This window comes from Mus musculus, chromosome 12 (assembly GCF_000001635.26).
Source record: "Mus musculus strain C57BL/6J chromosome 12, GRCm38.p6 C57BL/6J".
Classification (NCBI taxonomy): Eukaryota; Metazoa; Chordata; class Mammalia; order Rodentia; family Muridae; genus Mus; species Mus musculus.
In genome coordinates, this window is record NC_000078.6 from 17,171,682 (window position 1) to 17,185,102 (window position 13,421).

General features: G+C 50.6%; 1 protein-coding gene and 1 long non-coding RNA gene across 3 annotated transcripts in view; both read right to left on the reverse strand.

The window, feature by feature from the left end:
* Nucleotides 1-418: 418 nt before the first annotated feature.
* Kcnf1 (potassium voltage-gated channel, subfamily F, member 1) lies at nucleotides 419-5,207 on the reverse strand. Its single transcript, NM_201531.4, has one exon. It carries the CDS (start codon nucleotides 4,535-4,537, stop codon nucleotides 3,020-3,022), a length of 1,518 nt encoding a protein of 505 aa, NP_963289.2. The 5' UTR covers nucleotides 4,538-5,207; the 3' UTR covers nucleotides 419-3,019.
* Nucleotides 5,208-12,180: 6,973 nt separating this feature from the next.
* The window catches only part of Gm36568, a 44,192-nt gene continuing 42,951 nt past the window's right edge, over nucleotides 12,181-13,421 (reverse strand). For both annotated transcript variants that reach the window (XR_381307.1, XR_381306.1), the window contains exon 3: nucleotides 12,181-12,386. This is a non-coding gene — a long non-coding RNA (predicted gene, 36568). The remainder of the gene's footprint in view (nucleotides 12,387-13,421) is intronic.

Sequence of the window (13,421 nt, forward strand, 5' to 3'; positions counted from 1 at the left end):
CAGGGGCAAGCCTGAAATGCAAGGATCAGGCTGAAAGATAAGCCAGGCAGAGAATTTTCAGGAGAAAAGGAAATAGGGAGCTGAGAGGCTGTGACACAATAAGGACCCAGATAAAATGGCCTCTTTCCTGCAATTTCTACCCTACACTCCCTCCCCAGAGCCATCAGCATCCAGGTATCTCTCCCACAAATCCCAGCTCCTAGGGAATTCTTGGTTATTCTTCTGGAAGGGTTCTTGGGCAGCCCTGGAGGCTACCTTAGATGTCTTTCCCAGCCCACTGTGGGACAAACTTCCTTCATTAGGGCCAGAAAGGAAGTCACTCAGGTTTTGTGGGACATCTGGTCTACCTCAACTCCTTAGCTGTGTCTTATACCTCCTTAGCCATCACTAACAATCTCAAAATACACAAGCAGGCAGGTTAGTTCCAATAACACTTTATTTATGGACAACAAATTTTGAATGTAAAGTACTATTCACGATTCACAAAATGTTATTCCTTTGAGTTTTTTTTTTCATCAACCATTTAAAAATATAAAACCTATTCTAAAGTCATGGGTTGTGCAAAAACAGATGGTCCACCAGGTCTGGCTATGGTTATTCTGATAGTTCAAAGCCATTTTGTGGATTAGCAGCCCCAGGCTCCAGCTGTACCTGGAAGCTTGTTGAGAAAGAACACCTTTTTTCAGCTCTACAGATGCAAACCCTGGATTTAACCCAATCACCATGACTCATGTGTACTTTAAGTTATAAAAATACTGACACTGAAGGGTCATCTCAGACATTCTAATTTCACAGCAATGGGGTGTAGCCTGGACACCAAGCTTTCAAAACTCCACACCCAACCCCTGTTGGTTCTAAGGTACAAGTTTTCAAGTACTTGAAACCCAGATATTTCCTAGGGACTGTCCTGGCTCTCAGAACATCTGGACCACTCCTCTGTGACAAAGCATATCACTGTGTAAGGATCACTATCAGTCACTCAGTCCCCCTGGGACCAGTGGATCCTAGACTATGGAGATCTCACAGATGGCTCACTTCTCTGGGCTTGGTCTTCTATTCCTGAACGAGCAGCAAAAAGATACTTTGGATCTCTGAGTATTCTTCCCTGTAATTCCCCACCTCGATCTCCAGTACCACTACCCCAGAAGTCAGGGAACAGGAAGATAGCCTTCTGTCCCAAGGTCACTCAGCTCTCTGTAAATCTTGGGCTTCTCCCACTCTCTGGGGCTATGAGGATGGTACCCCATATTCTAGCTTCCCAAGGATTCTGCATAGAGGGGACAAACAAAGACAAGCCAACCTTTCGGCAAATCTCCTGAGCTCCAAGAACAAACAATACCCTGGTAGTCCCTGTCCTCCCTTATCTAGAGTCTCTACTTCCTCAGACCCCAACTTCTTCCTCTGCCTTTAATATCTCCAGGACCTGGTGTCAGCCTGGAGAAATGTGAAGAGGAGGCATACGTTTGGAGGAACCAGTGCCTTAGCCAGCTAGAAGTGCTAAAGACCTTCAGGTTCCTAAGTGAGAGGGCTGGGCAGACATGGGGCAATCCCTGTGTCCCCTAGGATGGCCATTGATGTTGCTGCTACATGGGCCATCTACCCCAGGTCTGAGTATCTTAACAATGAAGCCATGAAGTAAGCCTGCACCCTGAAGATAGAACCTCGACTCTTAAGACTTCTCCCTCCGAATGACAACCTCCTTCCTCATAGAAACACTGCCATAAGAATCAGAAGCTCAAACCTTGGAAATTCTGGAGAGGCAGACTTAGAAGGTGCCCTGAAAAATAAGCCCTCCTCATACTTCTGGGAAAATCTGTGCTCAGGGAAGAGAAAAGAGCCAACCAGAATAGAAGCAGATGGAAGATACCTCTATCCCTCCCTTTTTACCCTCTACCTCCTACTCCACCACAGTGTTCCTTCCTTGGTGCCCCCACAGCTGGGGTAGGGTGCTGGGGTGAAGAACAAGGCTCTACGGCTCCTAGAAGGTAGAAAACCATAAAGGGTTAGGCCCACTGGCCCAGCTTAGCCTTTGGCCAAGAGCAGCACTATAGTGTCGTGCCCGTCCTTTAACTGCCCTTGTGCCCAGCCAGCCCAGACCAGCAGAGACCCCAGTGGGCAGGTGTGCAACTCACTGCTTCCCCTTCAATAAATGACTGAGCCATCCTAATGCCAGGAGCTGAACTAAGAACTGTGATTCTCTGAGGTCCCCCTGATACACAAATATCTGAGGAATTTGGACCCTCCCTTGTAAGACTCCCAAAAGGCCTCTGCCCCAATACAGCCTGTTGTTGGAGAGACCACATGGGAACAATCAAAACCAGAGTTGAATTTCTCCTCTGTTGTGACCCTGAGCCTCAGTTTTTTTACCTGTAAAATGGGGGTGCCAGTCTATCAGAGTAGCTGGAAAGGAAAAAGGGGGTGTGGAAAGGGCTACTCCACAGATGATAACTGTGAGTTAGCTGCCCCACCAATGGGCTCTGTCACCTCTCCTTCCTCCCCAAACCTCAGGGAGCCAGCTTTCCCACAGAAGGAAGCAGGAGAGTGTCTCCTGGAATGTGGCAAGGCGCCTTGGAGCTGAACCTTGCCTTGCAGCCCTTCTTTAATTAGCTCTCAACTAAAAATAGCTACCCCCCACTCCCTCTGGAGCTGCACACCTCCTTCCTGGCCTGGCACTAGGGTGTGCAGTAGTCACTCTTGGGGTAACCAGCCTGAGACAACCCACAGCACGGAGGGTATGCTGAACAGGAGGTTTTATTGAGGGGGACACAAAAGCAGATGTGAGCTCATGCCAGGCCATCTGATAGCCCAAAGTGGCCCTGTGGCTCCTGCACTCCCCAGGTCCCCTGTACCTGGACAGCTGGCACCCAAGGAGTCTTACCCAGTCTTGGCAAAGGTCTGCTCAGGGGAGGGCTGGAAGACACAAGCAGCTCCTCTGAAACCACAGACGTGCCTACTGACATGTCTACCCAATGGTTTGTCCATCCACAGCCCAGTCCGTCCCTGCCAGGGAGTCCAGCTCTCACTTGCAACTCTGTAGGCGGGTCCTATGATGCTTCTCCTCTGTCAGCAGGGGAATGAAGGTATCGCTGTGTGAGAGCTTCAGCCGGCTACCCCAGCTTGGCCCCTCCCTGGCAGCAGGCTCTGGGGGCAGGGTGTCCAGGTCGCTGCGAGAACCCCCGGGCTTGCCTTCTGCACTGCTGGAGTTGAGCTCCATCAGCTCCAGCTCATGCTTGGCTGCCGTCTCCAGGACACGTTGTTTGTTGTAGTACCTGACAAAGTTGTTAATGATGGGGTGAATGGGCAGGGCAATGGCAATTACCCCACACAAGAAGCTGATGGCTGCGTTGAGCTTGCCCAGAGTGGTCTTGGGGTAGATGTCACCATAGCCCACTGTGGTCATGGTGATGATAGCCCACCAGAAGGACTGGGGGATGCTCTTGAACAGAGTTTCAGGATGGCTCTGCTCCATGGTGTAGCCCAGTGCGGAAAAGACGAAGATGCCCACGGCCAGATACATAAGCAATAGCCCCAGTTCCTTGAAACTGCGCTTGAGGGCGTAGGTGAGGGTCTGCAGGCCGGAGGAGTGGCGGGCCAGTTTGAAGATGCGTGCGATGCGCATGATCCTCAGGGCCTGCACTGCCTGCTGTACGTTGGTCAGCTCCATCATTCTTGCGCCCAGGTGCGTGAGTGTGAGGCTCACATAGAAGGGGAGAATGGCCAGCACATCCACGATGTTCATGAAGGACAGGGCAAAGTGAAGCTTGTTGGGCGATGAGAAGAGGCGCAGCAGGTACTCCAGAGTGAACCAGCCGATGCAAGCCGTCTCTACGTTCTCCAGCGTTGGGTGCTCCACGCGGTTGCCTTCGGAGTCCACCACTTGCAGCTCGGGTATGGTACCCATGCACATGACCACGGAGGAGACAAGGATGAGCAGGAAGGATAGAACCGCCACCACCCGCGCAGGGCATGAAGACTCCGGCTTCTCTAGGAACTTCCAGACACACTTCTGGCAGCGGCGCCAGCGGCCCTCAGCAGCGTCAACACCCAGGTCGTCCAAGATGAGCTGCACCCTGCGCGCGATCTCCTCCAGCTCCTCGCGCTTCTCGCTCAGATGGCTCTTGCAACAGTCATCCAGGAATTTGAGGTCCACCTTCCAGAAGTCCATCTCGTTCTTGAAGCAGATGGGGCAAATGCCCTTCTTCATGTGGACCTCCCCGAAATAGTATACCTCAATGACACACTTGAACGCGTCTGGGTCCCGGTCAAAGTAGAATTCGCGCTTGCCCGGATCGTAATCGTCGCACAGAGAGAAGATGGTGTCGTAGCCCCCCGCCAAACAGTTGATGAGCTCTGCCAACCGGGTCTCAGGGTACTGGCTGAGCAGGTCTCCGTAGAGCACCTGCCGCACGCCCCCCACATTTACCACGATCTCAATGTCTTCGCCTGCCACGGAGTCCTGGCTGCCTGGCTCCGGGAGGCTTTGCTCAGCAGATGCGTCCATGCTCCCCGCGGGTTCGCTTGCAAGCCCCGGTTCCATGAGCCCTGCCGCAGCCGCTGCCAATGCGAGGCCCTAGGGGACAACAACCACCTGCCGGAAAAGGCACTCACAGCGGGCGGAGGCAGGCTGGGGCGCGCCGCAAGGGAGCCATGCACCCAGTGGCGGGGCTGCACGCGGGCATCCAGGAGCGCTGGCGGGGGACTCTGCGGCCGGTGGCCTCCGGTGACACTCACCCACGGGCTCCTTCAGCTCGGTCCGGGACAGGACTTGGTTCTTCTCGTAGGCAGCGTCCTCCTTCCCCGGTTGAGCGGCAGAGGTGGGTCAGCCCGAGAGCTGCGCGATCCGGGCTGTATAGAGAGCTAACTTGGAGTGGCTTTGCCGGAGCGGGTCCGAAACACAATAGGAATTCCAGCCTGACGTCAAACGCTTTGCTACTGTACCCTCTTCTGGTGAGATTTCGCACCGCACGCGCTGCAGCTGCCCAGGAATGAGTTAACCCTTGGGCAGACCTGCACAGCTGCCGCCGCCCTGCCACCGGCGCCACCCGCTGAGTCTGAGGGCTCAGAGGTTAAGATCCAGAGCTTTAAGGCCAGCCCGGCTCAGGCTGCCAAATCCCTCCTGCCCAGCTAGGTGAGAGAGGAAAGAGAACCTCTGTTGCTTACCAAGTCCCTCAAGGGGCAGCCGCGCACTCCTTGGGCACACTCCTTCTGTCCTAGGCTTCGGTAGGCCCTGGATAAGTCCTTGACACTCCTAAGCACTGCCCTGCTGGTGGTGGTGTGACCTTGTACCACAACTTGTCCCAGCCTTCACAATAAAGAGGAAATTGCTTCAGGTCACAAGATGAAAAGGGAGGAAAGCTTAGCCATCACTTCACCCAGGGTTCTCCTGCTAGCCTAGCTGCTAGCTTCCAGCAGGACAACATCATCACCATTAGCTCCCAGAGCCTTGGATTCCTATGACCCCTGTGCCCATAACCCCCTCTACTTTGAGAGAAATCAGTTCTTCCAGTTGGATGCCCCTATATTCCCTCTCATCTTTCCTGAGGCAGAGAACATCTCTGGTTCAAATCCAGGTTCTTGACCATCGGGGTTATCAACCCTGGATCTAGCTATGGCCTGGAATTGGATTTAAAAACATAAGCTGGGCCGAGATGTAGCTCAGTTTGGTAGAGTCCTTTGCCTAGCATGCATAAGGCCCTGTGTTTGTTATCCCGTACCACATAAACTGGGCTTGGGATGTGGGGGTGGGGGTGAGGTGGGGGTGAGGTCTATGATCCAAGCTTTCCCTCACTTAGGAAAGGAGGGCAAGGTCAGAAGTTCAAGGTTATCCTCTAGAGGTGGAAGCTATCCTAGGCTAGGGATTCTCTCATACACACACACACTGACACACACACACACACACACACACACACACACACACACACACAGTTGGAGAGATGAACAGGAAGAGCCAGTAAGAGGGGTGAATAGGACAGTTAAGCTATTCTGTTTGATTGTGTGGTGGCAAACATGTCATTCACACTTGTCAAAACCCACAGGATGCACAAAAGCAAGAGGGGGTCCTAAAGGACACTTTGGCCATGTGGGTAATGACAGATGCTCCATTCCTGGAATTTCCTCCACTGTGACAAGCATTTCACTCCTACAGGGATGTTGACAGTAGAGGGAGGGGGTACTGATTGTGGGGGAAGCTGTAGAGACAAGGGTCTGGGAAACTGCATTTTTCTGTACAAATTTTCTGTGACTCTAAAACTGCTTGTTGAAAAAGACCATTAAAATGTGTTCTGTAAGCTGGATTTCTTAGCCGCTCAAGACCATGCCTGTTTATGAATCATGAAACTGGTATACTGGGCCACTAGCAGTATTTTCTTTAATGGGGTGATATAAAAGTCAGATGCAGTAGAATACAGTACACAAATTTTTATTAGGGAAATATTTTAACAATTTTGATTTTATTTCCATTTAGCACCTCTCCATGGTGTGTTACTCTGAATAGGAAATTGAGGATGAGAAAGGTTGAATGGCAATAACAGTGAACACTAATATAAGAGCACTGTACCCCTAGCACTCTGGGTGCCATGTGTGTGTGTGTGTGTGTAAATATATATACATTATATGTGTGTATATGTATATATACACATATGTGTATATATATGTGTGTGTGTATATGTATATATACATATACATACATACATATATATATATATTTTTACTCAGTTACCAGCTGCTCTCTGAGAAAATAAGGTATCAAGTAACTGCCACCATCACCCACTGCACTTGGGATTTAGTCTGCTAGGCTCCAAGGCCCCTTTCCTTGGTAGGCAACCAGCCCACCATCTCCACACCCTTGGGTCCATATTGTCTGTGCTAGTGCTCCTTGCCCTGTCCTGTTCTTCTACATACCAGCAGAGTCCAGTGCAAAGAGCATCTAAGTCTGAGCTTTATGGGCTTAAAAAAGCCATCCTTGCTCACATGTTCAAATATTTACTGAGGTTCTGTGCATGTATACATGCCACACCCACCCTAGGTAAGCATAGAATTCATAATCTACTGGAGAGATAGATAGATATGTATATTTATATATACACATATATAATACACACATATATATAATACACATAGATATATATCTACATATACATATAGATAGATATATAATAAGTATAGTTAGGGCATAACAAGAGAGGGAAGAATTATGGGGTGATGCTTCCTGAATTCCCCCAAAAGTGATGCATAAAAATTGGATATGGTAGAGACAGGAGGATTAGGGGTCCAAGGCTATCCTTGGCTGCATAGTGAAATTGAAGCTGGCCTGGGGTACAATGCACCTTGTCTCAAAAACAGACAAAGCTGACACTGTCCACAGTGTTCCCGTGGTTTGATATCACAGTGCTGATGGAACCTCAGCCACCACCCCAGGTACCATCACTGTGTGGGGGTGTTTTAAGCATGTAAGATCTGTAGACACCTCTCCAGCACGGAAGAGGTTAGGTGTTAAAATTATTCTCCAGGAAACCCCAAGAAAAGGGCACAGGCAGGACAACTACAGGCTTGACCAAACAGGGCTGGGAACAAGAAGAAAGTGGGAGCCTTCCTTGGGGTCTCCAGAGGGAAATCTAGGCATGGCAGAAGCAAGAACTTAGGCCTAGAAAGCCGGAGTCCTGACAGGCTCTGTTTAAGGGCGGTCTCCATTGTTTTGGTATCTGGGACTGGGATGATTTAGGGCAGGGGAAATACCTGTCCTACGCCAATTTGGCCAAATATGCCAATGCTGTGAGGATTTACTTAGGGGGAGGGTAGGTTAGAGCCTGGGACTGAGTTGGTCATCCCCACTGGAGAGTGGACTAGCCCTGCAGGGACAAGTCTCTTCTCAGGCTTTGTGGTCACAGATGCCATAGCAGAGGCCATGGAAGAATGCTGCTCAATGGCTTGCTCTCCATGGCTTCCTCAGGTTCCTTTTTACACAACCCACAGTGGACTGGGCCCTTCTACACTAATAACGATTAATAATAATAATAAAAAGTCCCTGCAGACTTGCCTACAGGTTAACCTGGTGGAGACATTTTCTCAGTTGAGGTCCCTTCTTCCCTGATGATCCTGGCTTGTAGAGTCAACAATAACAATAACTTGCATGGTGGATAAAGTGGCTCTCCTTGCAGCACTTGCTCAGCATCAAGTGCAAGGTTCAGTCTTATCAGGAATAGGAGGGGCTGGGTATTGGGCCAGATTTGGTGGGCTCCAGCTGCCTGGCCAGCCTTCAACTGCCCACTGAAACTCAGGTGGGGCTGACAGTTTCCCCTACTAGGACCCAAACAGAAGTCACTGGCCACCTGGCTTCTGAGCATTTTAAAATGTGGCTAGTGCCAGGGAGGAGCTAAGTGTCTTAGCACTTTTTGATCTTAACAGCTTTATTAAGAAATAACTCACAACACATACCTGTGTATATGTGTCCATGTATATGTACATGGGATACGCGTGTGTGAGAGCACACACACATGTTTGCACATGCATGTGGAGGTCAGATGTCAGCCCTGGGTAGTATTGCTCTAGGAACTGGACCCACCTCTCTCTCTCTCTCTCCCTCTCTCCCCCTCTCCCCCTCTCCCTCCCTCCCCCTCTCCCTCTCTCCCTCCCTCCCTCCCTCCCTCCCTCTCTCCTTCCCTCCCTCTTTCCATCTCTCTCCCTCCCTTTCTCCCTCTCTCCCTCTCTCCCTCTCTCCCCCTCTCTCTCTCTCTCTCCCTCTCTCTCTCTCTCTCCCTCTCTCTCCTTCTCTCTCTCTCTCCCTCCCTCTCTCCCTCCCTCTCTCTCTCCCTCTCTCCCTCTCTCCCTCTCTGCAACAATGTCTCTCACTGCCTTGACTCACTGATTAGGATAGATTGGCTGGTCATGGAGTCCCCAGATCCTGCTTGTCTTGGCCTCCCTGGAACTAGGATCACAGGCATACACCACCATAGTAGGAATTTTGGCAAGGGTTTTGGGATTGAACTCAGATCCTCAAGGTTGTGCAGCAAGCACTTTACTGACTAAGTCATCCCATCCCACCCCCACCACCCCATCCCACCCCCACAGCCCACCTTCCTTCTTTTAAGTGGACAATGGCTTTTTAGAATAGTCATCACTTTGTGCACCATCTCCACCAAGGAGTTTCACCTCGTTTTTTTTTTTTTGGTTTTGGTTTGGTTTGGTTTTGAGATAGGATCTCTCACTATGTAGCACTGGCTGTCCTGGAACTCTACATATACCAGGCCGGCCTTAAACTCATAGAGATGCCTGTCTCTGCCTCCTGAATGCTGGGATTAAAGGCGTGCACCACCACACCCAGCCCAGCTCATTTTTGTCATTTCAAGAAACAGCCCTGGGGCAGGGCTAGAGAGAGATGGCTCACTGCTTAAGAGGTCTGGGTAATCTCCCAGAGGACCAAGGTTCAATTCCTAGCACCCACATGGCAGCTCACAACTGCCCATAACTCCAGTTCCAGGAGACATGGCATTCCCCCCCCACCTCTCCCCCCGCCCCCCAGGCTAAATGCAGGCAAAACACCAATGCACATAAAAATAAATAGAATTGAATTAAATAAATTAAATTGAATAAATAAATCATATAAGATATGTAGTCTCCCCTCCCCCAGCCTGAAACCTGCTTGCTCAGGGGTGGAGCTTCCTGCTCATTCGTTCTGCCACACCCACTGCTGGAACCTGCTGCTTTGCTGTTGGTGCCACCACGTGCTCACCTTGCTACTGGATCTGAGATTATTCGGCGGGAATCGGGTCCCCTCCCCCTTCCTTCATAACTAGTGTCGCAACAATAAAATTTGAGCTTTGATCAGAATAACTGTCTTGGCTACATTTCTTTCTCTCGCCACCTAGCCCCTCTTCTCTTCCAGGTTTCCAAAATGCCTTTCCAGGCTAGAACCCAGGTTGTGGTCTGCTGGCCGGACACAACAAAGATATAGTTTTTTTGTAACAGGTTGACTCTTCTCACTACAGAGGGCTGCTTTTTCTGGTCTCAGTGAGAGAGGATGCGCTTAACCATGCAGAGACTTAATGCACCAGGGTGGGGGTATACCTGGGGTTGGGGGGGCACCCTTTCTGAGATAAAGGGAAGGGAGGATGAGGGGAGACACCCTGTGAGTGGGAACCTGGAGGGGACAGCATTTGGGATATAAATAAGTAAATTGATTAATAAAAAGAATATGCAAAGACATTTATCAGTTCTCCATTCTTTTTATGGCTGAATATTGATCATTATACTGATAAATCACACCTTATTTCCAGCTCTTTGTGGCCAGTAGGCACTATATTAAGCAGGCCCAGTCAAAGTGGGTACCAGTAAACAGACTGACAGCAATCCAGACAGGAGGGACCCCAGCCTGGGTCCTGGACCAAACATGCACTTCACACACCTGAGTCCTGTACTGCAGTGATGCCCACCTTGCCCTGGGCTTATTAGGTCCCATCCTTCAAAGCTCCGTCCTCAGGGTGCCTGCCTCTGACAGAAGATCTCCTAGGACTATGCTGCTTTCCCATAGTCCCCAGTGATGACAGCCCCTTCTCTGCACACTCACAGAACCATCCACTGTCCCATAGCACAGGGCCCAGACATCTAGGGGCTAGGTATGTGCAGGTAGGGAAGGCAGAAGAGGTTACTTTGCTATATACAGATTCTTTCTATACCATTTGGAAGACTAGGAGGGTGTCTGTGTCTGTGATGGGCTTTCACTTGCTCGGCTATCCTTCAAAGTGGCATCGGCGGTTTCTGAGGCATGTTAATGAGAGAGGCTTGTCCTCTGAATATGCCATAGAACTGTGGTAAGCCTTACTGATAGGCAAAAGACACCTGGATGCTGAGTGGAGTGGGGCCACAGCTGGTAGAGGGGCTGCTGGGAGGCTAAAGCTGGTGGAGGGGCTGCCATGGGGCCACAGCTGGTAGAGGGGCTGCTGTGGACCACAGCTGGTGGAGGGGCTGCCATGGGGCCACAGCTGGTAGAGGGGCTGCTGTGGACCACAGCTGGTGGAGGGGCTGCTGTGGACCACAGCTGGTAGAGGGGCTGCCATGGGGTCACAGCTGGTGGAGGGGCTGCTGTGGACCACAGCTGGTAGAGGGGCTGCTGTGGACCACAGCTGGTGGAGGGGCTGCTGTGGACCACAGCTGGTGGAGGGGCTGCTGTGGACCACAGCTGGTGGAGGGGCTGCTGTGGACCACAGCTGGTGGAGGGGCTGCTGTGGACCACAGCTGGTGGAGGGGCTGCTGTGGACCACAGCTGGTGGAGGGGCTGCTGTGGACCACAGCTGGTGGAGGGGCTGCTGTGGACCACAGCTGGTAGAGGGGGGCTGCATCACAGCTCATGGAGCAGCTGCTGGGGGCCACAGGATAGACTTCTTTCTAAAAACAGAATACAGGCACTTTCCTTCAAATCTGGAAGAGGCCAGCATAAAACCAAACCAGCATGTACCTTGATCTTGGGCATCCTGCCCTAGAACTGCAAAACAATGGCTGGCCGCTGGAGTCCAGGTGCTTAGTCATGTCTTCCTTCTTCCCTGAGACTCCCTCCTTAAATTCCCTTCTGATCACCAGCCTATTGAGGAGGCTTGAATAAGGTTCCATGGCTTTCAAAAAGGCTCACGTGTTGCAATCTCATTGAAAGTCACTGCTGCATAGAAAATTCAGAGCAGTCTGTTTCCATTTAGAATTTCCCAAAGGGTTAAGCAAGACAGAAAATCCCCAGCTTTTGGCTAAAAACAGAAAGTCCCTTGCTGTGGTACGTTTGGTCCTATATTTGATTTTTATGGGAATATCGTACATTTCACGGCACCATGCAGGGGGCTGCAGCAAGTGAGGGAATAGCCCAAATATTCTATTAGACACCAGCAAACTCATTGGCTGTCCATTTAAATAGGAATGAAGAAAAAAAAAAACCACCATCGAGTTATGAGTTTTGGAAAGCAATTGTTTGAGTTACACCTTCCTTTATTAACTGTGTCTTTTAAAATAAAAAGTTATTGAACAATAGCATCTGGGGGCTACAGAGTGTTCCATTTTTGTGACATTAATTAAAACCAGCACATGTATACCTCGGTGATTATCTAGATAGGGGAGGATGCAAGCTATAATCTGTTCCCCCTTTATGAACTAATCAGCTCTGCTCAGTGACGGTTTCTTTGTGTCTTGCTCAATCTAATAGCACCTCTCTTTTGTTACGCCTTGGCTCCGTGTGACTAAAAACTTACATTTCATTATTTGCTGGGCACCCTTCAGCACTGGCATGAGCTGACCCAGTAGTCACGTGCTCCTGAGCCCAGGCCCCTACTCAGAACTCACTGACGGAAGGCTCAGCCCATCGACTGCTCTTAGGAGGTCAAGGGCAGGAAGCACGCTGGGTGGCGGTGACGCTGGATGGAAAATGGGAAGAAAGACGTAAGCCAGGATCACAAGCAAACTTCAGCTTCCACTGAAAACACCCAAGCTGCTGCTTTCTTTCTAACACCTTAGTTTTCCCATCTGCAAAGTGGAGCCTCTGATACCCCCCCCTTTTTTTCCCTTGAGTGCAAGATTTTATAGACACAACTAAAATACTGTGTGGGTTCTGTAAAATGGTCACATGCTTGATGCATATAGGCAGGCAGGTGGAACGGAGGAAGGGCCGAAGTCAAACTGGCCTCCTGGCTCCCATCTCAGCTGCCAGGCAAGGTCCACAGATGCTCCACAGCCCCTCCCTGCTTCCGCCTCTGCTTAGCCTCAGCGGTGACTCATGGCTTGGGATTGTGGGAGGGATAACTATGCTGATGTTGGCGCTGAAGAGCTAAAGAAAGAAGTTTGAGCCTCTGTACTATGTACATTGTAGGTTCACTGGGGTTGGGAGAGAGGAAGCCTGGGCTGCTCCAACTTTCAAAGAGAAAGAGGAATGGAGTTAGGGAACAAAACCAAAGCTGCTGCTTCCAGCTGCCAGTGTGGACAGAAGGGAGCTCTGGACAGAATAGAACTGGAGTGGGTGGAGCTGCGGAGTGAGGTGGTGCTGGAGTGGGCGGAGTTGTGGGTTGGGCCAAGACCCCTAGAGTCTGTTTGTTCTCATACTCCCCTCCCCCTTGAATAACTGGACCTGCTGGACTGGTCACTCATGGCCACATTTTTATGGCTTAGCTAAGCCATGACAGCTCTCCCTTCTCTCCTGTATGTTCTTCTATTTCATGGTGACTCCCCTCTCTCTCTCTCTCTCTCTCTCTCTCTCTCTCTCTCTCTCTCTCTCTCTCTCTCCCTTCCTCCCTCTCTCTCTCTCTCTCCCCCTCCCTCCCTCCCTCCCTCTCTCTCTCTCTCTCTCTCTCTCTCTCTCTCTGTGTCTGTGTGTGTGTGTCTCTCTGTGTGTCTCTGTCTCTCTCTCCCTCCCTTTCTCTTGTACTCATTGTCTTATCTCTCTAAGCCCATAAAAA